A 22,608-nucleotide genomic window follows, 5' to 3' on the forward strand; every position below is an offset into this window, starting at 1 on the left:
GTCTGTCCCCATGTGTGTTTATGATCTGGCTATAAATCCGTTTCAGATAAAGAGTCAGTTGTTTGGGTTTTTAAAATGTGTAAATAAAACTTTTAAAAGTACTAGAGTAAAAGGGCTTTAAGTTTGCCATGTACCTGGATCACCCTACCCCTCCCGTTCAGGGTCTCTAGTTCCACATTATAAAACAGCAGGTCCAAGGTCTAAGTATCGAAGAGGATCCAGTTTGTCCCCATCTCTCATTTGCTCTTCCTTCTACACTACTTTAGCACTTAACTAACTGTAAACGGTTTATTAAACTAAATCTCCTGCCCCAGATTTGGATGTCCTAGGCTGATGTGCCAGTGCACCAGCCCCAGCCAGGCTCTGGGTGTGGGGTGGGGGAGGCAGAGGGCAGCCCTGAGTCCCCCGTGTGCCTGAGAGAGTGCCCTGTTGGGTCGGGGTAGGGGGTGGCAGGGCTGCAGCTCTATGCAGACCCCTACACTCTCCATACATACTCATATACACACCTCTGTAAACACACCCCTTTGGCATCCCATCCAAGTCCCATACAGACCTTCACATACATCCTCTATACACTTCCCCTATATGCAAGCCATACACTCACCCCAGAAAACATATATATATCCCATACATATTCCATGCACGTCCTATGCAAGCCCATAAACACACCCCTCTATGCTTCCCCATACAGGCACCCCATACACACACTGTCTACCCTCCCCATATGCACCGTATAAAGCTGCCACATCCCGAGACACTCTTCTGTACACACCTCATATAGCACCCCTATACACCCCTCATACTCCCCCCACCTACAGAACTCCATACGCTCCCCCATGGAGGCCCCCACACCTAGCCGCCCCACCTGTGCGAGCCGCGCTCCACAGGTGCTGGGCTGGTGCTGGGCCGGTGCCGGTGCCGGCCCCGGCCCCGGCCCCGGCCCCGGCCCCGCCACCGCCACCGCCACCGCCGGCCCGGGACTCCCCCCGGCCCCGCGCCCGCTGCCTAATAAGGCTCCGAGGCGGCCGCCAGCCCGCGCTGGCGGGGCAGGGAAGGAGTTAAAGGGAGCCGCGCCGACCGCACCGAGTATCGCCGCCGGGCACCGCTTCCCCCGCGGGCTCCGCGCTTCCCCCGCTCCCGGAGTGCGCGGGACAGCGGCTGCGAGCCGAGCCGAGCCGAGCGGCAGGTGGGCTGCGGCCGGAGGCGCCGGCCCGGGGCCGGGGGAGCTCGGCGGCGGGGTGGCTCCGGCGGCGCTCCCCGGACCCGCGGGGCTCTCCCCGCCGGCTGCGCAGCGGGACGCGGAGGGAAGCCCGGGGGCGGGCAGGGCTGGGGGGTACCGGGGCATCCTCCGGAGGGGGAGGTGGAGTAGGCGGGGAAGGAGGAGGGAAACCTGCTTCTCCGGAGGGACGAGGTAGCCGCGCTGCAGTGGGCCGGCCCAGCGGCGCGGGCTGCGGGCACATGCCGGGCTTGGAGCATCGGAGCCGCGGGCTTCCTGCGGGTGTCTCAAGCCAGCTCCCATCGCTTCCCCTGCAAGAGCGTCAGCTGGGCTCCTGCGGGGAGAAGGGCTCACCCACGGCTCCCGTCCCAGAGTGCGTTAATCCGAGAGCGAGCAAACCTGGTAGTAAGTACTTGTTATCTTTTATGTGTGATTTGTTATAGGGTTATTGTTCTCTGTTGGCAGGTAGCAAAGGATTAAGAACGAGCATTTATAGGCTAGGTTGTAATGATCATCTCTTTGGCTCTGCCTTGGACTTCTGAGTCTTTCAAATATAAGGGTGCATATGCGGAGGCACATGTAGAAATGTTCCCTCACTGCACATCTACATCTTTCATGTTTCAGATAAAATGAATGTGTGGGGTTTTTTGTTGACTTCTGCTGTTCTCAAGTAATTTGTACCATGTTGCACAACACAGGGTCTCAGAGAAGGATAAATCCTCGTGACACCACTTAAACATACTGTGTAAGGATGGGGGAAGGAGGTGAATGCTTAAAATCATTACTTTGGGGCGGGGGGGGGAGAGGAGGTGAAATCACTTCTCTGCGTGCTGCCTTCACGCTTTGGAGCATATGCTTTTGGGGATTCTTTGCCATCTCTTCCCTGTATGTGCACATCTGGACTCTGACCTGGCACTGTGCCCTGCACTCAGACTGGAAGGGAGTGGTGTGGCAGACCAGCAGGGGCTGGAGACCAGGGACGAAAAGACAGAGAATCCTCCCCTTCTCTCACAGTTTAAAGTTACTTTTTAGCCCCAGCCTTGTCTTCTGCAGAGTAAATCCATAGGGATACTTCTCCCAGAGTCAGGAAGCAGAATCATAAGTGTTTTGAAGCCTAGATTATGCTCTCTACAAAGGGAATGGCTGAGAGGATAAGTGCAAATACCTGGTTCCACACAGCCTGCTTCTGAGGGTTTCCAAGCATTGAACCCTATGGAGGGTGAGCACGGAGTTACATGACTTGCAGAAGGTGTGTTCCCCACTAAGACTCTCCAAAATGATGCCAGAAGGTGTGTTCCCCAATAAGACTGTCCAAAATGATGCCACCTCTTAGTGGAGTGCTGGAAATACCATTTCTGTCAGTGAAGCTGTAAGGGAAGGAGTAATTCCTCTCACATTTTAAATCCCAAACAGAGTTACTATCTCCCTCCCCCTTCTTCCTGCACATGTCTTTATTTTTTTTTTCCTAATGACTTGCATTATTATTTGCCAAATATGGTATGTCTCTTCCTGTGCAACTTTATATTTGCTGAGATGTTCCTGGAAGTAGGCTCTAAGAGTGCATTTTAGGAGCCTTCTGTTTTTAAACCAGAATTATATTCACTTATAACTGTCAGATGGCATGAACAGTTAATTTTCTTCTGGCACATATCCACAGTATTTTGTGGTTCCTCAAATGATACTATTCTTCTGTAGCTAGTTGCTATGTGCACTGTAGTTTTGTAACATAGTGCTCACTATAACACATTTCCGTAATACACCTATGTTACACTCGTCCTTAGCATTTTGCATTCTAACACTACACGACAAATGTTTTAACTCCAGCAGTAACTGGAGTGACTTTGGTCGTAGTAGGAGAATGTTTGCCACCAGAGGACCAGCCACTAGAAGGATGAGCAGCACGTCCTGTGCTGGTGTGTGATACATTAATGGTGTTTAACCTTTTTAGAGGGACATGAGCAGGAAGAAAATGCCTGGTTTAATACACATCACAGCTAGGATTTTATATAAATGTGGGAGGCTCACACTAGTTAATATCACTGACCCAGTTTTTATTGGCCTTGTAGGGAAATCTTAAAAGGTCTGCTGCAAAGAAAGTTAGAAATCTGACACTTTGCTGTTGCAAGCATCTCTCCATAGCTTTAGTTGCCTTGCTACATGGTGCAAAGAAGGATGAAGGAAATAAATCATTGAAGTTCTGGTGGTTTGCTTGTATAATGCTGAAAGGGAATTTATAAAGTCTGAAATAAGCAGTGATTACGTATTGTCATTGCCTTAAGTTAAATGTAAGAGACGCATGATTTTTCACCAGTTTTTGGTCTGTTTTGTGTTCTCCCTGACTCCTCCTTTAAGATCATTAGGACTTCCTCTGGGCGATGATCCTATTTTTACAGTAAATCAAAACCCATACCAATATCCTTACGTAGGCCAAATACACTGTATTAGAAAGACTATAAACCAACAGCTACAAATTACTTTCAGAGCCCTCCTAAAACAAAATGCAGATGTAAATAGAGTTCAGAACTGCTCCAAATGCTGTGCCTTAAAGTTGTGGATGTCTAAATCCGGAAAGTGCGCTCAGAAGCTCTGCTTGAGAGCCATGTAGGGAGATGGCTGAAGTTTTTGGTTAGACTCTGGAGAATCGGGAGCCACAGTCTGTTGGACTCTTCTAGGTAGTTTGGGTTCAGGCCTGAGCATGGGCTGGAAGGGATCCTGGACTGTTTCATCCTGTTTTTGCAGAAAGACTCGTCTCCTTTCCTTTATAAACTTGTCAAGTTCATATTAAAACATGCTGCAGTTGTTTGCTTTTGCTGTGTTTAGCGCCGTACTCAATAGCTTTTCCAAACTTTACTCCACATGTACAAGTTAGGAGGTAATGAAGGTAATTTTTTTTTTTCTCCCCCCCCTTGGCTGGCTAATAGCCTCTTTTCTCTTTGATGCTAAACTATTCATTTTTAACCTCCCATTGGAAGGTAGGATGTCCTTTCCCTCCTTGCTCTAGAAACAGGTTGCTACACTTGTTGCAGTAGACTCTTTTAAACTTTTTCTGAGCCTGAATGACAACAGTGGTATCCACTGTTCCAGACAGGATCTTAGCAAGCCTTGTACAGCTGCCTTCATCCCCTTCACTGATGGAAATGCTTCCGCGATGTACATTAGGATTACATATCCTGTTTGGATTTCAGCACTGCATGAAGAGAAGATATGATTAATGTATAGTGCTGAAAAGGATTCATTGGTGAAGCCAGATGGATCCAGGTAGGATGGACTCTGGACTTTTTTTTTTTTAATTTATCACAGCTTTAAATGTCATCTATGTTGTCTGTGATTACAGTATGGGTTTTGCTAAAATCTGGGTCTTTCCTGAGCAATTGTAAAGGGTCTGTTTAATGTGCTACAGCAAGGTCTGTCGCTAATAATGTCTTCATTAAGCCTCTCTACAAACAGAAGAGTATGCTAATTGCCAGACGAACATGTCATTTGGCTCTGTGAACAAGCTACTGAACGCTAACTTATGAATGGAAACTTAAAAGGATCATTTGCAAACTGCTACATGAAAGAAATACCAAAATGAAATGAAAATACATTTGTACCTCTGTTAGTGTTGCTGTTGCTATTAAAGCTGATATAGAATTCCACTTTAATTTTCCTGGGAATCTTGACTAATTTCATGAACTTTTTTTGCCTCTGAAGTTTCAGCAGCTGCTCCCTATATAAAAGCTAGAAATAACTGGTTCTTCTTTAGTAGGACTGAAAGGAGAATTGAGCTCTATAGAAATGAGGAGATTAGAGCTCCATGAGGCATATACCCATTTAATGCTGCTGGAAACCAAACTCGTTCAAATAATCTTAACTCTCACTTCTGGTGAGCAGAAATTCTAGGGGGAAAAAAATTCCCTTAGTGACTTATTAACAAAGGATTTCCAGGTTTACTGGGATTTATCATGTGAACCTAATCTACCTTTTGTTCATCCAGTTGGCAGGCTTTAAGATTTAAAAGGGTCTGCAGAAACTCCTCCCCCAAACTCCTTATTTAATTAAAGAGGCTTGGTGCATTATTTACCTTTGAGTCTTCCATTTATGTGGGAACAATGGGTTGGGGTTAACATATTGTAAAATATTTGTGCATACTGCATTATAAGCAGAGACAGGGAAAAGAAACAGAAACTCTGGCTATTACTTCAAATTTACAGTGACCTATATGGGTTCACTCAGAATGTCTGGAAGTGAGGCCACTCCTACATAAATACTAAAATATAAATACAGGTGTGTAACTCTACAACAAATTTCCCCACCTCTGTAGGTGATTAAAGAGCCTGGATGCGAGTCAGTCTTCATTTGTTTCTATGGGAGCTCTCCAAAGTAATTGGATGTGCAGATCAGGTCTTGCACATGCCAATATATTATATATTTTGCTTTGGTAGTTCAGCAGACAGACTGGTAGCGGGTAGTTCTCTCCCCGGTTCCCGCAGTTTCTTCTCCTCCCCCACTCCATTCATTGCTGTAGCTGTGAGCATCAAATTGCAGATAAAACGACTTCTGAGAGAGCAATGGGATGCAGCTCTTGCCAAAGGCAATTAAGTGCTTAGGATTACAGTGTGCTTTACAAAGTGTGTTCTTGCTGAATCCCTTTCCTCTTCTGCTTGCTGGCACAAAGCAGTTTCTTGGCACTTACCTTTGTTATAACAAGTCTGAGCATTGCTAAACTTCACTACAGTGTGTCAGATCTCTAGATAAGTCTAGCAAGCTGCAGTGTCTTATGTTTTGAGGACAGTCTTGCTGGTGATTCTTCATAAGAGTCAGCTTGACCTCATCACCTCCGCTGTAATTGGATTAAATTCACTCACTTGCCAAAAACATGGCCAGCTGATGGCATATTAATTATTCAGACTGAAGTGCTGTTTTGTATGCACAGGATTCTTGGTGCCAAAGGCATTTTTAGGGCTTGTGATGCAGCTGATGTGCCATAGGATACAGAATTGTCACGAAGGGATGTTTTCAGTTATTTTCTTCATCAAGAAAGGATTAAAACAGAACATACATTCTGTTTGACAGTAGAAGATATAACCTGTGGGAGAAGGAAGAGATGCTCTAGTTGCCAGTCATGTGCATCACTTGCTGTTTCTTCTTGTGCAATGTGATAAATTGCTGACAGTCCACAGGTGGTCTGAAGCTGCAGACCTCCAGGCTGAGGAAAGTGAGTGATGGCATGTGCTGTTTTACACACCCACTGCAGTTTATTTCTAATTGTTGCACAGCAGGTTAAGACCATTACTCTGAGTTGTCTTTTTACTGCTTCTTCTGTTATTCTTCAGCTGTCTTGTGATCTGGGGTATTTGCAGAGCAACAGGATGATATCTGAACAGAAAGATGTGCCCAAAATGATACCAGAACTGTGTAGCAAAGGATAATCTGACTGCCAAGCCTGTAGTTTCATCCCAAGCCCTTTTATACACTGTCTAAACCAGCTTTCAGTGGGAAACACTGCCAAGTAGCAAAAATCACTATCCTGATTATTAACCTCAGCAAAATATTAAGGGATGAGTGGATAATGGGGAGACCAAGGACTGAGTTGCAAATACTCTTACAAAGAGGATCAGGATTTGAGTGGCTGGAGAGACACAGTGGTACTTGGTCTGGCATAGACGCTCTCTGAGATGTTCCAAATAATGAAAGGATCCCTGTTTTGTGAGTTAGCTGTTCTTATCTGCCTGGAGGTAGTGCAAGTTTCCTGTTTGCTTCTAAGGCCTGTGAGAGTTGTGTTTTGCAGGCAGCATGAGTCAAAGGAACTATAGCCACCAGCTCTTAGTTCTGATCAGGACATTGTTGCATTTGATTTCAAGGTGATGTTGTTTTCTTAAGTGCTATAAACTGATGAATACTCATGGTGCAACAAGGTGAGACAGGGATGTGAGATTTTCCATATCTACTAAGTGACAGTCACAATTTCATTTACTGTGTAAATGTGCAGTACAAATAATAACAAGGTTTTAATACACCATTATAAAATGTACATAGTTGTATAATCATATTTTCTGTAGTGTTAACTCTTATGAAGTTGCTTGTCTCTTAACGGAATAAATATGTCATTCCATTAATTCCTTATAATGATGCAAGCAGTTTGTTAAATACTGAAGTAGAGGCTTCTTCCTTTCATTTGATTATATCAAAAGGAAAGTTACAAAACAGAAGCAATAAGCAGGCTGTGTTTAAAATACACAGGAAAGAGAAATTTGTCCAAAATGGCCTGCTTTACTCAGGTTATTTACCTTAGATCTTTTATGATCATAAGCTTTCCTTTCCTTTGGTGGAAGAAGAGGAAGGCATTAAGTCAATGCTTCGTTTCTGAAAGTGTTACTGGCTCTCCACATCACTAGTGTTCAAGTCCAGCCTAGTTTTGGAGGCGAGAAACCTTTTCTGTTTTGTGCAGCGTAAGTTTACTCCGGTGCTGCTGTGGGTTAGATTGGTGGGATATGCCTGCACGCATGCTGCCGCTGTTTAAGCGCTGACATTCTGGCTGTGATGGCCTCAGCGGGTGTATCTCAGGCAGAGCCTGTGCGACTGTCACGGAGGGAGCCCTGGCTTTGAAATGCAACAGCTGGTGTATGGGTGTCTCACCCCCAACATCAGAGCAGTGCAATTCCTCTGACCTCAACAGAGTTGCAGCATTCATGGTTTTCAGTAATGTGGGAGCAAAACTGGGCCCATATTCTTTTAAGTGGTCTATTTAGCAGCTCTTTTCCATATGCAGTCTCCATGCCAGTGACAGGAGCTTCCTGGAACTGACAGGAGACACAAAAGACCCTCTTCTCTAAATCACTGGACCTTAAGAATATTGAAAGGATGTTACAACAAGCCTCATAATACACCATTGTCAGGCTCTCTCTGAAGATGCCTGCAGTGGTATCATACCTCTAAGCTTTCCAGAGGGGGTGTGATGACCCCACATGGAAGAAAATAGAAGAGTAATGGTTTGGGTGGCTGTGAGGAATTTTATGGTACTACTTCCCCTGGCTGTAACTTGAAACCAGCTGGAGGTATTTAGTGCTGACTGAACTCGTATCAGTAAGAGGCAAGCAAATATCTGAGCATGTATTATGCAGGTTTTTTAGGAAGAGATCCTGGCTTGTGTGCCTATGCATGTCTGGGTGCATCTTTCTCACAGACAGGGGAGTGGTGAAAGAAGGTTTGCTTCATTGTCTTCCTCATTTCCCTTTCTTCTTCCTACTCATCTTCCTGTTCCTCTGCAGTACAGCAGTTTTCATGTTGCTGTGAAAACCTCCGTGCTCGTGAGTGGAGTGAACACATTTGAATAGAAGTGGCTGCTGGTTTTTGAAGTCTGAACTTCAGCATTCCCAGGGGAGTTGCAGAGTTTGCATTCTGCGCTTCCTTCAGCCCGGCTCAGGGATGTGCCTTAACAGCATGTAGTACTCTTGCAGGAGAGTTTGTGGCAAGCTACCTCTGCGTTGCTGGCAAAACAGGCTTGAGTCAGAGAATTAATTTTTTTATTATTTTCTTGGCAATCAATACAAACTTCCGATCACTGATTCAGATACTGAGGAACAAGACCACCACAAACAATTATGAAGTCGCTTACATAAATACTTATTCAGCCCTTTCCCTCGTAGTCTCCGCTTGCTGCACACTGGCTGCAGGTTACAGAATGGCAGCAGCGCTGAGGCAGGCTGTCCCTCGGGCAGGCTGTCCCTGCCCCCTTTGCCACGGAGGACCCCACAGAGTCTCCAGCCCTCAGCAGCCACCATTTTCCTTCCCTAACACCTTGTATCGAGGCGCTTCTCTGGCTGACGGACATTTTGGCGCAATGGTCGGGCTCTGGCGTGTGGCGGTTTTCCCCGCTGGGCCCCCCCTCAGTGCCAGAGCCGGCGGGAACCGGCCGGGACCAGCTCAGGGCGGCTCACGGCCTCCTGACAGGCCGCCCCGCTGCGCGAGCTGTCACTCACACCGGTTACAATGTCGTCATGTGAGAGGTGCGAGTAAAGGTGTGGCTGTGGGATGGCCGTGAGCATCCATGAGGGAATCCCCTCGTGCTGAGGGGCAGGTGAGGAGGCAGGAGCTGTGCTGTGTCCTGCAGACATGGCTGGCCTGAATGCCTACCAGGCAGGCTCAAAAGCACTCACTCCATTTTGCCTGTGGCACCAAAGCTTTATTGCAACTGATGGGGAAGTTACGTGCTTAAGTCAACCTGAACATAGGTACTGGGCTACTTTCTGATCAAGTAAGCACATCTCATGTAGAGTAAAAGTCAGTGTAGCGGTTTAAAAGGCTGTTTTATATGGGTTTTCTTCAAATGCTTCTAAACTTAGTCAGCAGAAGTATTGCTCCTTCATTTTACCTGAAATTGTGGCATTATCTAGTTCATCTCAGATGACTACTAAAGTATTTAGTTCTCATTCAATCTATGTAGCTCTTACCTGATATGAAACTCGAAGTTGTATTCCTTCTCCAAAGTATTTACAAGCTATGGCTGTGGACGTTGAGGTATGGAGACCGAATCAGTAGTCCTGGTTAGCATGAACGTAAGTTGGGGCTCAGTTCCTGACTGGACCATGGTGGCATCCAGAAAATGAGGTTGCAAAAGTTAACAACTTGCATGGCATCTCAACAGCAAGGACAGAAAGTCAGAGATGTTCAAATTGTTTTCCAGGTAAAATGGTGTGGACCTTACTTTCTCCCCATGTGTGATCTTGACCTTAGACTTAATGTAGTATCCTCTAACTGCAAACTCTTTACCATTTTATCCTTTTTGCTTTGTCTGTGATGATAAAAGTAAACATAAATGTGTAAATACATTTTAGTACTTGACGTTACATTGCTTTGGGTTTTTTATTATATTGTACTTTGCTTGACAACTAAAGTAACCTGCTTTGAACTTGCTGTGATTGTTCATCAGTGCATGAGCACTGTGCAGGATCCTGTATGTGTGCCAGGTACCCATATATTACATTAGCAATGTATGGTTATTGATATTGGTGTAAGGAACTGTAGTAACATAGCCTACTTCTCACCAAATTAAGGAGGAAAAAAATGCATGGTGTTTCATGTCTGGTCATGCCTGTTATGTGTTCTGTGGTGAACAGAATTCACTATATAGCTTTCCAGTGCTAGTTCGTTTCTAGCCGGCTTTATTACAAGCATAAGGTTTTGAGACAGACTGTGTCAAGAGCAGGCATAAGAGTTAACTTTGTCAAACCTTGTTAATTTTTGATCTGTGTAACATAGAAATCTTTTCCCCAAGAACCAAACAAAAATATTTTATTTTAAAACTGTGAGAGTTACAAGATAATGAACTAAATTAAACCTCAAAACAAAGGATTTATTTTCTTGAAGAGAAACTCGCTGTAATTGAACTTCTTGTAAGGTATTTTTTCTTCTGTCCAAGCTTATATTTCACTTACAAGACAGGAAATACAGCTTTGCTGATTAAATTTTTTTTTTTTTGAGATATAAATAACTTACCGTCTTCAAAGACGGTGTTCATTTAAAAAATGCTTCTAAAATGAAACTTTGAATTAAAAATTAAATTAAAATCTTGGTTTACCTGGCTTGGTAAAATAATTACTTATGGATGTCTCTACTGTGTGTACAGATGTAAAAGGTGCTTTCAGGGGGAAGGGTGCTAAAAGAAAAACTCTGGCACCTGTAACTGGTCTAAATTGTTTTATTTCCTATTCTTTGTTGTTCATATCTGTCCCTGTCCCACTCCCACCCCTGCCATGAAGGGTAATGAATATGTTTGCTTTCTATCAACTTGTTCCTTTGCTGGGGTTACAGTACAGATAAAATAACAAAATTAATCCAGAAGTTGCACAGGAGGAAGAATACCAGCCATGTGTATGTTTTCTTTATTGCATTATTTATGGATAATTATCATTAGATACTAAGAGACAGTGGCCAGCATGTTGGCAGAAAGCAGATCTCTCAAACAATATTCCGGTGTTAAGCCATGCAATGAATTCTAGTCTGATTGTCACAGTGGCAGGAGGTCCTTTTCCGAAGCCCTGATGAGTCTTGGTCATTGCTTATCCTTGGGAAGTGGTGCAATGTGTGGGAATGCTGACTCTACCTAAAAAAATGAGTAACATTAAAACTGCCTCAGCGTTCTAGTTAGCCCAGCATCGTGTCCGACAAGTTAACAGAAGATTCTTCAACAGCTGTTTTTTGAGACCCACTTCTCTCCCCACCTCTCTGGTTTCCACAGCTCTTGTGTTAAGAGTATTAGAGGTTACGTACCTGTTTAGTCCTTTAAGTGTCCATTTATGGACCTGTCATCCAGGAGTTTGCTTAATCCCTTTTTGAACCCATGGACATCCTTTGCTTCACAGCGTCATGTGACAGCAAGTTCCAGAAGCTTGTAACCTGCTGGGTAAACAAGTATTTTCTATTTAAATGGGTTTATTGCTAGTTTCAGTGAGTACCGCCTTGTTCTAGTGTTGTAGGATTTGGCAAACAACAGTTCTGCATTCAGTAGCGCATGGGTTTTTTGTTATACCTGGTCATATCCACCCTCAGCCGCCTTCTCTCCAAGCTGAGGACTCCCAGCCTTTTTAGTCTCTCCATGTAAAGTATCTGCTCTGATTCAGTTTGGTTCCCCTTTTCTGCACCCCTCTAACGTTACTATGTCCTTCTTGGTATGTGGAGAGCAGATCACAATACTCAAGTTGTGGGAGCGCTCAGGCTGTGTGAAGTGGCAGAAATGCCCTGTCTTCCTTGCTTTCTGATGGTGCCCTGTATTTTGCTGGCTTTTTTGTGACTGCTGCTGAACACTGAGCCAATGACTTTAGAGAACTGTCAAGGATGGCTCCAGCTTCTGAGTAGAAACAGTTAGAAGTTATTGCCTAGATGAATTACTTGAAATTTATCTACACTAAAGCCTACCTGCCAACTTTTTTCCCAATCACTTAGTTTTGAGTAACACCAGTCCCAGCACTGATCCCAGGGATTGCACTGCTGATTCCTCTCCATCTTAAAAAGTGTCTATTAAGCTCTATCCTTTGCTTTCTTATTCTTTCTAATGTGCTCACTCTTACTGTGAATGAAGTCAGACTTGACCGAGTGTGCTTCCCAGGTTCCCCTACACAGCCCTTCCTGTAGCTGGGAGTTACGCAGGCAGGATCTGCGAGTCCTCCAGTACAGAGGCTCTCTATAATGCTGGCTTACACACCTTGGGTAGTGGTTCTTCAAATTCACATTCGAGTTTCTTCAGAACTTGTGTGAACATTGTTCTGTCCCACTGATGGATTAACATCTAACTTCCTTGTTTGGTCTAGTATTTCCTGAATTTACTTCAGATTGATCTGGCTCCTCTGCCAGATTTGCAACAGAGTGCAATGGGTGTGGAAATCTCCACAAAGATTTCAGCAGTAAAGACTGATGTAAAGAATTCATTGAGCTTCTTTGCTACAGCTTTATCATCCCCATCTGCCCCTCTTACACCTTTGTTATCCAGCAGTTCGACTGCTTTCCTAGCTGCCTTCCTGTTGTTGATGTATTTAAAGAGCTGTTTACTAGCACCATGATCTTTGTTTGCAGGCACTTTTTGGATTGTCTTTTAGCCCTCTTAATTTCCTGCTAACATTTGACTTGCTGTGTTTTATGGGCTTCCCTGTCTTTACTTAACCAATCCATTTTCTAAGGGCTGACCTATGCCCTGCAATACTCTCCTAACTCTCCCTGAGGCTTCTTGCTTTTTGAACTGCTCCTTTTTAGTGTCCTCTCTCTTTCTTGCCACATCCTTATATAGTTCCCTTTCTTAAAATTGAATATCTGTACACTGGTTTTGTTTGGTGACCCTTAGTATCAGTGCCATTCTTTGTGTTACCTAACAGATAGCCTTTATAGCTTTCTCGGTTTTGGATTGTACCCTATACTTAGAAGTCTTTTTTCCACTGGAGAACTGTATATGGAACTAGAATAATGACTGATACTATATCGTCCCTTTCTTTTCCGCCTGGGCAAATACTGACTATTTCTGAAGGTCCTCATGTGGTGTTGAGATATGGCAGCTATTAGTATTGTAATACTCTGTGGAATCCATCTATTAAAATTGAGAGGCACAAGCTGGGCATGAAGCTGTTCTGGGTGCTAATGGAGCTACCTATATTACCTTTTGTGTACACACAGTATATGCAGTGATGATTAAAACTTTGCACTTATTAAATCCTGGGCTAGAATATGTATAAAATTTAAAACCCCTGCACTTAAAGCATCCAGGAAGAAGATAGCCTTGTGTCATGGTTTAGCCCCAGCTGGCAACTAAGCACCACGCAGCCGCTCGCTCACTCCCCCCTGGTGGGATGGGGGAGAGAATCAGAAGAGCAAAAGTAAGAAAACTCGAGGGTTGAGATAAAGACAGTTTAATAGGGAAAGCAAAAGCCACGCACACAAGCAAAGCAAAGCAAGGAATTCCTTCACTACTTCCCATGGGCAGGCAGGTGTTCAGCCATCTCCAGGAAAGCAGGGCTCCATCACGCGTAGTGGTTACTTGGGAAGACAAACGCCATCACTCCAAATGTCTCCCCTTCCTTCTTCTTCCCCAGCTTTATATACTGAGCATGACGTCATGTGGTATGGAAGAGCCCTTTGGTCAGCTTGGATCAACTATCCTGGCTGTGTCCCCTCCCAGCTTCTTGTGCACCTGGCAGAGCATGGGAAGCTGAAAAGTCCTTGACTAGTGCAGCAACAACTAAAACATCCCTGTGTAATCAACACTGTTTTCAGCACAAATCCAAAACATAGCCCCATACCAGCCACTATAAAGAAAATTAACTCTATCTCAGCTGAAACCAGGACACCTTGCTTTTCCAGTTTTGCAGACGTGGAAAAAAACTGAAGTAGAATACGCTGTGGTTATATGAGAGGTCTCTGTGGACATGTTTACAAGAGCTGAAGTGTGTTTATATTCATTTCTGTGCAGTACAGGAAGATTGTCCTTCTTCCATAAAGTATGTGCATGCAATTGAAGGAGCAGTACAGAATTTTATTCTCTACAGATGCACTTTGAAGGGCTGCTTTTACAGATGCAATCCAGCATTGAAACAAGATATGCAAACAAGTTATTGTTGATTAATATTGCTTAGCTAGTCGAAGCTAATATTAACCAATAACACCTAGATAGCTGAATAAACCTAGTCCTGTGTTCTCTTTGCACTGTATCAGCAAAGTCACATATATTCTTTTCACTAGGAGCACAGGACTGGAGTGTTTGGTTTTTTTTCCTGGGCCACATCCAGTCCCCTGCTATAGCAGTCACCTTGCATTCTGTAAATAGAAACACCTAAATTTGCAAAGCTTGTCTGTTTGAGCCTTTACTAAACCTGTGAGCGCTGGACCAACCTTGCTTCAAATCTAGCTATGTGTCTGTGCTTTGTTGTTGAAGGTCTTGTGTTTAAGCCTACTACATATCTGCCTGGACCAGAAAGCTGTTGGAAATGTACACGCAGTCTCTGTGTGATGACTTTGCTGATGAGTTGCAGGAGTTCCCCATCATATGAGAAGCTAAATAATGAAGTAGAGTTGTATACTTTAAAAGTTACTGCAAAAAAATGAAAGTGAAATTGTCCAGAGCAATCTCTTCATCAAAGCTGACTGGAATAACACCTGTGGTGAAAACCCGTACCTCATCCCTTCATTGTAATACGTGCAAGGGATATGATGTTAAGTGAAACAGTTGTGTGTCATAAACAGCAACTGGACTTCAGGGTACAGAAGACCTCTTACAGTCCTGTATCTGACTAATCCGTTCTCTTGAGTGGTTTGTTATCAAATGAAACTTCAGTGGCCGTCAGGATCTTTTGTGATCATTGGCTTCTATGGAGGTATTTAGCTGTGGAATTGTTCTCAGTGCCAGGCTTCAGAAGGATTTTGCTTGTTATCTAGATACCATTTTCTACTTCACAGTTAGACTGGCAGGTTTATGCAGCTACTCCAGCCAAACTTCACTTGTCTGATATTTAGGTATTGATAATTTCAACAGCATATTAATTTATGTTTTTCTAACTGTAAAATACATTCATTAATGTGAATTATTTGCAGGATTTCTACGAGAATGTTATTCAAATGGTATGGTCAAATACATAGTTCTTACCACTTTCATTGCTAGGTTGCAAAACACTTTACAAAGAGTATCAGAGTGTATCAGAGTTTGAAAGGACTTCTCTAAGGCCTGAAAAAAGGTAAGCAAGGTGAATCTTCTGATTCCATGTCTGAATGCAAAGTTGTCTTATTCTAACTAAAATCAATTTAGGAGTTCACTGAATAAAACTTGTGAGTGAATACACTTGCATTACCTATAACATAGGCTTAATCTAGATTTAGCTTGATGTGCTGGAAAAAAAACAAACAAACAGAAAAGTCACTTATAAATCCAAGTGTACCCATGAGAATGTTTAGGTATTATCAAATATTTAAGTTCTTACCTTTAAACTGCGTGCTTCACATGCAGAATTTCTGGAGCTCATTGGAAAATTATTTTTGGGATAATTTTTTTAGCCCAGTTCTCTGTGAGTCTAATGTAAGATTTTGCCCTGTACTTGCATTAATATTAGTTCTGTTGGCTCAGCTGGATTAATTAGCTCAAAAATAGGTAATTAATTTAGTGGCAAGCCAAAATATTAATTTCTTCCACAATGAGAGACTCAATGTAAAAACAGTTTTCAGAGGTTAACTCTGACTTCTTATTATCCATAGCTATTCCACCCCATCTGCAGAGTAAGAAGATTTTTAGATGCTTATATACGGGACATGAAGCTATTAGTAGCTACCTTTGGAAGTTTGTAGCCTGAAAAAAATAAATAAGATTAAAAATAACCCTTTAAACTTATTTCCTGGACTCCCTTTACCTTGCCCCTTCCAGATGACGAAGTTATTCACTCTTTTCCATCTTCAAATGAGAGAACCTGAACATGCTTTATAGGAAAACTGCTCTGCAAAGTTTCCAGGCTTACAGGAGACAAAGACTTCTGGAAACTAAAAAGCTTTGAACTCTTTGACAAATATTGAATCTCAACTTGTGAAAACAAAATCTGAGTTTAGGTTCATTGTCAGGACTTGATGCTGTTATTTTGAACAGTTCTGGTTAACTTAAGTTCAGAACAAGGGCTGACTGCTCCCTTTTGTATTACGGAGTTACGCAGTACAACAATTAACTTTGGGTTGTGTTATGCTAGCTGCTGTGCAAACACTGAAGAAGACCCTGTCACTGCCCCCAAAGAGTTTTGTCCAAGACAATGAACAGCTGTAGTGATTTATATATATATATGGAGAGCTGTACTGAACTGATAAAACTGAATAGTTGTGATTTATTTGTTTCTTTAATCTAGGGGGATTTGCTATTCTTCTGCTTTTACTCCCTGCTTTTCAGAAGTGTGTATCTTTTCATTGGTCTTATAATAACTTGTGTTGTTAAAACATATCTCCTAGAAAACCACCTGTTTTTTCATTCAAGAAAGAAAGATGGGAGACCAAAATCACATGCAACTTTTTTTTTTTCTGATTTGTTACCTTTTGTCATGCTTTAGAAAAAAGGCGCACTCAAATTTAGATTTCTGCAGCTTCAGATTCCAGCCCCTTTCTCTGAGATAATTTTAGCATCTGGTACTGCTAGTCTCTCTCTGAAAGTACTTCTGCTCTGTGTGATAAGAAACCTTGTAAACTGAACTTTGTACATTTTTTGGCTACAATAAGCATATACATATATATTTATATTATTTTAAAGTATATTTTTCCTAATCTCCAAATCATTGTCATGCCCCATTTAATTCTCTCCACACTTTTTCAATGCCCTTTTAAGGGTTTATATGGATAACTCTACTGTCAAGGCAGAAGTCTGTGACTCTTCCTGGCTCCTGTGTGAGAGTGCTCCTTGCTTGCACTTCGAAGTTCTCCGAAATGGTAAATTTAAACCCAAACACTAGGGGAAAAAAATGCTAATGCTGTATGTTTTTTAAAGAAAAAAAGGAGGAAAAAAAAAACCCAAACAAAGGAGAGGAAGAACTAACTAGGCGCTGGGGATTGATCTTGACTGTGCCTTATTACCACAGCTTTATCCTTTCCAGTTCTTAAAGATGCTGTCAGTTATTGAACTCTGATGACCTGATTAATGCATTGGAGGGATGCCTATGGATTGTGGTATTGATATTGTTTCCAGATGGTTTCCTGGCAGGCAGATTGGCAACAAGATGTCATCTTTGGTGGTGATGAGGGGGAATAGTGTGGATTTTTTCTTCTTCTTTTTTTTTTTTTAATGGCGCTTGTCTCAGCAAATAAATACCAGTCATTGGGTCAGTCACTCTGAAAAACAGTAGCCTTGTGGTAAGCTGAATTCTGTAGATTTATTGGAGTCTATAGAGTAATACAGTAAAAGGATATGATATCTATATTGCTTGCAGAGACTTAAAAGCCCTGTAATACCTGCTCCTCCTTCAGTCAGCAGGGAGCTGTCTTTTGAAGCTGCATGTATCCTGGGCATGTGGAGCCTATGGGATAATCCCAGACATGTTTCTTGGGGCAAATACTGGATTTCACAGGACTTAATTCAGAGACTTGAGTTCAGTCAATGCAGCAGGCATTGCAGCTGTTAAAAATTGTTGACACCACTGTTTAGGAGTTATCTTCCTGTATTTTGTGCTTCACCCAAGTAGCACTGATCAGTCTCAATGTAGATGTGAAAGGGTTAAACTGAATTGCGACAGTATCCAGTGGGTCAGAATAAATGACTGAACTGTCCCTTCTAACCTTTCTCCCTGTCCCTTTGTGACAACAGTGTAGTGTCCTATCCACTTTTCTGTGCCGCCAAGAAATAGCTTCTTTTTAGTGACACACTGTTTTGTTTGCATGATGGTCACATGTACAGCTGGTTCCATTTAACCCATGAGACTGAAATGGTTTGTGAAGTGGCTTCTTACTTTTATTGTTAAAGCAAAGATTAACCTCTAATCTCCTTTTCCTTACAAGGGGATTTCTTCCATATATCAATATATAAAGTGAAGACTTGTTGGGCAGAAGGATCAGCTGGGAGACTGGGACTGTCGCAATGCAGTTCCTCCTTTGGATCCGAATTCTTTCGCTCCTAGAAAAATGTTTCATTTCTCTGAAGGGAAAGGAGCCCGATTCAGTGGGAAGTCCCTATCCTAATAAACTGAAAATTAGCTTACTTTCTTGGCAGGATTTGTAAGCTGCATCCTGTTTCACCATCACTAACTCATTTTAAAGCCAGTTCAACTGTGTTTAGATGAGCTGTTCTCTGTGCAAACGGTAGTGTACATAAGTCTTGTGCATCTTAATTTATGAGGAATGAGATATAAAATTCCCTGGATTTTTTTCTTCCACCTTCACTGCATTACTCTTTCACACCACATCCACATAAATGCATGATTCAACCTATGGACATGCTAGGGCACAACTTTTGTCCTTTCTTATCTGTTGATCTCTTTCAGTGTCAGAAGAGATCAAGATGGAATGAGATGATGTGTTTTGCTGACCTCAGGACCCCACATGCCCCCAGTGGCTTGCACAGAAAGTGCTTTATTGGAAGGTGGATGCTGTAGCTCTGAACTGTTATGCACATGTTTTAACATATAACCTAGGGAGACCATTGTACTGTCGGACTTTTAGCACTAGAAGAGAGGGAGATAATAAACTGCTATAGGAATAAAAGCCTTGGCCAGAGTTTCAGATTTTAATAACAGTTTTTGTTGCAAGGAAGCTCTGAAATTGCAGTGGTTCTGAGCCAGGCCATGCTATAAATCTGAGATGTTAGAGACAACTTGCTAGTAAAGTTCTCTGAGACTTCTTACAGAAAATGTGGTTCTTATTGCAATATGCCTCCTCATTCCAAGAGGACTGGCAGCTGGTTCTAGTACTGCTTGCGCCAACAAGGCTGTAACTCTGTTTTTCTCTTAATCATCAAATTAATTTTCTTCTAGACCATGAAATAGAGGCTTCCATTTAGACACAGGTTTAATGGTGGGTTTAAACTTGCTACAGCCTCTAGGTTGGTAGCGTGCAGCGTAGCAGGGAGAGGGTCACAGTTTTGGCAAAGCTCCACTTATCTACTTCACTGAAATTCAGTTTGTGACCTATCCTTCATCAGCTTCACTACTGAGTCCTACCTGCTTCTGTCTACAGCCAGGCCAGTAAAAATGCCATAGGAATTTGAAATGATGCATACAAGACACAACGGGAGAAAGCCAACTCCTTCTGCCATAGTTCTAAACCAACTAAATCCCTAACGCGTGATTTGTGTCTTGTGTATATCTGGCCAAATGTTCCCATGCAGTAATTAATGGCAACTGTCTGGTGAGCAATGTCTAGTGGAAGGATCACTAAAGCTTTCTGTGAGAAAGCTTTCGAGGAAAACCAGTGTTCCAAATTCATTTCACCACTTTAGTTGTCTTTTGAGGACCCACAGCAGACTGAAGGATACAGAAGCAACCAATGTCTTGCTCTAGTTTGGATTACAAAATCAAATTAATGTGGAGAGAAAATACATATCAATATCATTGTCTAGTGTCTTCCATAGGAGGAGAAATTACTCCAAAATGGGTTCATTGCTATAGATGTTTGAGAGGGGCGGGGAATGTCTTGGCTTAGTCTGTCTAAACCAAGGAAATTTGAAATACAGATTTATGTACCCAGCTTAATTCTTAAAGTTGTGGGCAGGGAGGGAGAAAGGGAAGTGTATTCAGTGGTATGAGGCTAAAGGCAAACTGCCCAGAGCTGCCCTCAGAAATGTAAGCACAACTTTCAGTAGTTTCGGAGGGAACTGCACGACATAATGAAAGGATAACGTGGTACACAGAAGTATCCAACTCCAGTACTATCCTTGCAGGGAATGAGACCCAGTGGTCCAGGGGGGCCTGTCCAGCCTTATTTACAATAACTGTGCCATACAACCTCTTTCATACTCTGATCTTTAAGTAGAATTAGGCTTCTTTCTTTAGTTAGTGGGAAGCTGCTCCTCTGCCATATTGGAAGCACTCTTCTGATTTCTAACCTAAAATATTCACTGTTCATTTTGCACCCATGACTTTTATGTCTCTGGTTATGCCAGCCCCTTCTTACTCAGAATTGTTTTATTTAAGTATTTTTCTGTTTGATTTTGTTTGTTTGATATCTGTTAACAGTATGCTATCAAGAGTGGGACTGAAACCCAGCAGAGGGATGTTTACAGTGAGAAACAAAATGAACCAGTAGAGTACATACACATGGAAGTTAACCCAATTAGGTTGCAAAACTGCAGCTTTGGGTGTAGAACTGTTCCTCTCCAAAGGCACAGCTGACCTCTTGCTGTGCTCCTTTGCCATCTGTGCCAGAGGAGTTTGGAGGTACTGATGGCCTTATGCACAGGGTCCCTGGAAATGCCCTGATCTTACCCAGTGAAAGGTGAGCTGGGGCAAGAAATTAAATTATCATGGTACTTTCTAGTTCCTCATTTTATATCCCAACTTTTAAGTCCCTGAAAATCAGTGTGTTTAATCTTTCAATGGCAAGAGAAGATGATGCAGGGTAGTAGCTGCCAGAGACAACTTATGAAGAATGATTGATTAGTTTGAGAACATGAGGGTAACACAAAGTAACAGTTTATTTTGTGCCAAGTCTAGTAGTTCCTAAAAATAATAAATAAACATAAAGATTAAAAATTTCCCCATTAGTACATGAGGGATGAAGCTGGAATGGGTATTATTTGGTCTCTACCTTTTTTGCTTTGTGTGGGTAGCATTTTTCAGAAGTACCTATGATCTGTTGAACATCAGTGGAATTTAGCATAAGATATCTGAGGAGCTCTCTGAAAAATGTGTTCTTTATGAACGATGTTGCTTTTGTCATGCATTTGTCATGACTCTCCAGGGAGGCAATGCTGCATTTGGGAGCAGGGAGCTTACCTGCTTTGCTGTGGTTCTCCTGGGTCTGGGCTGAAATAGAACAGCAAGTTCCTGATCTGTGTTGAAATAGGAAAGAAGGCTGCTGCTCCATGGTTAGATGCATGGAAAAAATGTGAATTTGATTACCTTTTTGGATTGAAGGACTTGAACATATAAGGTTTGTTTGGGTATGTAGGTGGTCTCCTTGGCCGTATCTCCAACTTGTTCCTCAGTAAACCAAAATAAGCTGTGCAAGTATCAGGGAAAATATTACTTAAAATCCATTACTACAATGTGTCATGTTTTACACCTCACAAAAGCTGTTAGGTGGTATATTATGATAAGAGTAAAGAAAATACAAATTTGCAGTAGCAACAACATAAAAGAAACTGGTTTGCTATGAGGTTCCTAAGAGTCCTTCTTATTTCCATTTGAAATAGTAACTGAACCCCAGGGAGTATTGCTTGTGAATTGTGCTGCTCCTGCTGCCATCAGACAGCTTGCTCAACGAAAGCCTAGAAATAATGCAGTTAAATATATAAAGGGGGAATGTTTGAGTTGTATGCTTTCTTCCAGTTTCACCTTTTCTTAAAGCATCAACATACAAACAGTTGATTTGTCCCAGTGGAAGTCATTAGGAGGTTTTGATTAGTCCTTCATTGTGAAGCTCATTTGGATAGTTAATGGCACTTGCCTTTGTATTTATACGAGTCCACCTTGGGAACTCTGAGAGCCACAGCATGTCTTAGGCTACTGTGTTGCCATATCTTCTGCTTCCTCAGCCAACCCAGAATATCAAAGGTAGTAAGTGAATAAAATAAAATTGTTTTATAAATCCCATCTTCCTCTTCACAAAACTCTCATGCAAGCTGATAAGACTCCACCTCCCCCTACACTGGAAAGTACCAGAAACTTCCCTTAAAGATGTCTCTTGTAGCCTCACTTTAAATTACAGTTATGGGCAGTATTACAAAAACTCAAAGGTTAAATAATGTTTGGCTTGTATATACTTAGGTGGAGGACTATAGCATGCATTTCACTTACTACTGCAGAGGCTATAGCATTTGCTTAGTTTGCAAAAGCAGTGCTATGGCTCTTGCCTGTGCACCAGATTTGGATGCAGTGAGGGCAAACCCAGGTTTGCCCTCTTGCATTTGCATAAAGTAACCTTGAAGCTTCCCAGCTCCCCTCCTGTTCTCTGTTCCCCAAAAGTATTCTAATATTTGGAATTTGTAAACACAGGATTTGGGATTCCATATGCATCTGGAACTGATAAACTGTTGGTATTGCAGAAATGTAACCCTTTATACCTCTAACCTAGGAATTCTCTAGAGAGAACTTACAGGCACATCTGATGTAGATGCAGGCAGATTCCTAGCAGCTAAGACCAAAATGAAAAAGTTGCTGTTGAATGAGTGGAATTTTCATTGAAAACTATGTCACTTGGAGGGGGGGGAATAAAAACTATAGAATCTGTTTGGCAATAAATACAGCCATAATATTTTTGAGCTA

At 42.4% G+C, this 22,608-nt stretch overlaps 1 protein-coding gene across 4 annotated transcripts in view; it reads left to right on the top strand.

Moving 5' to 3' along the window:
* The first annotated feature begins 1,058 nt into the window (after window positions 1-1,058).
* Window positions 1,059-22,608, top strand: part of MYLK (myosin light chain kinase) — a 225,871-nt gene continuing 204,321 nt past the window's right edge. For 2 of the 4 annotated variants that reach the window (XM_072873955.1, XM_072873956.1), the window contains exon 1: window positions 1,381-1,621. In XM_072873955.1, the coding sequence (XP_072730056.1) occupies window positions 1,459-1,621 (163 nt within the window). In that variant the 5' untranslated portion in view covers window positions 1,381-1,458. Of the gene's footprint in view, window positions 1,187-1,380; window positions 1,622-22,608 lie in introns of those variants that run through there. The other 2 variants (XM_072873957.1, XM_072873959.1) reach the window with 2 other exon arrangements.

This window comes from Ciconia boyciana, chromosome 10, assembly GCF_034638445.1.
Source record: "Ciconia boyciana chromosome 10, ASM3463844v1, whole genome shotgun sequence".
NCBI classification, from domain to species: Eukaryota; Metazoa; Chordata; class Aves; order Ciconiiformes; family Ciconiidae; genus Ciconia; species Ciconia boyciana.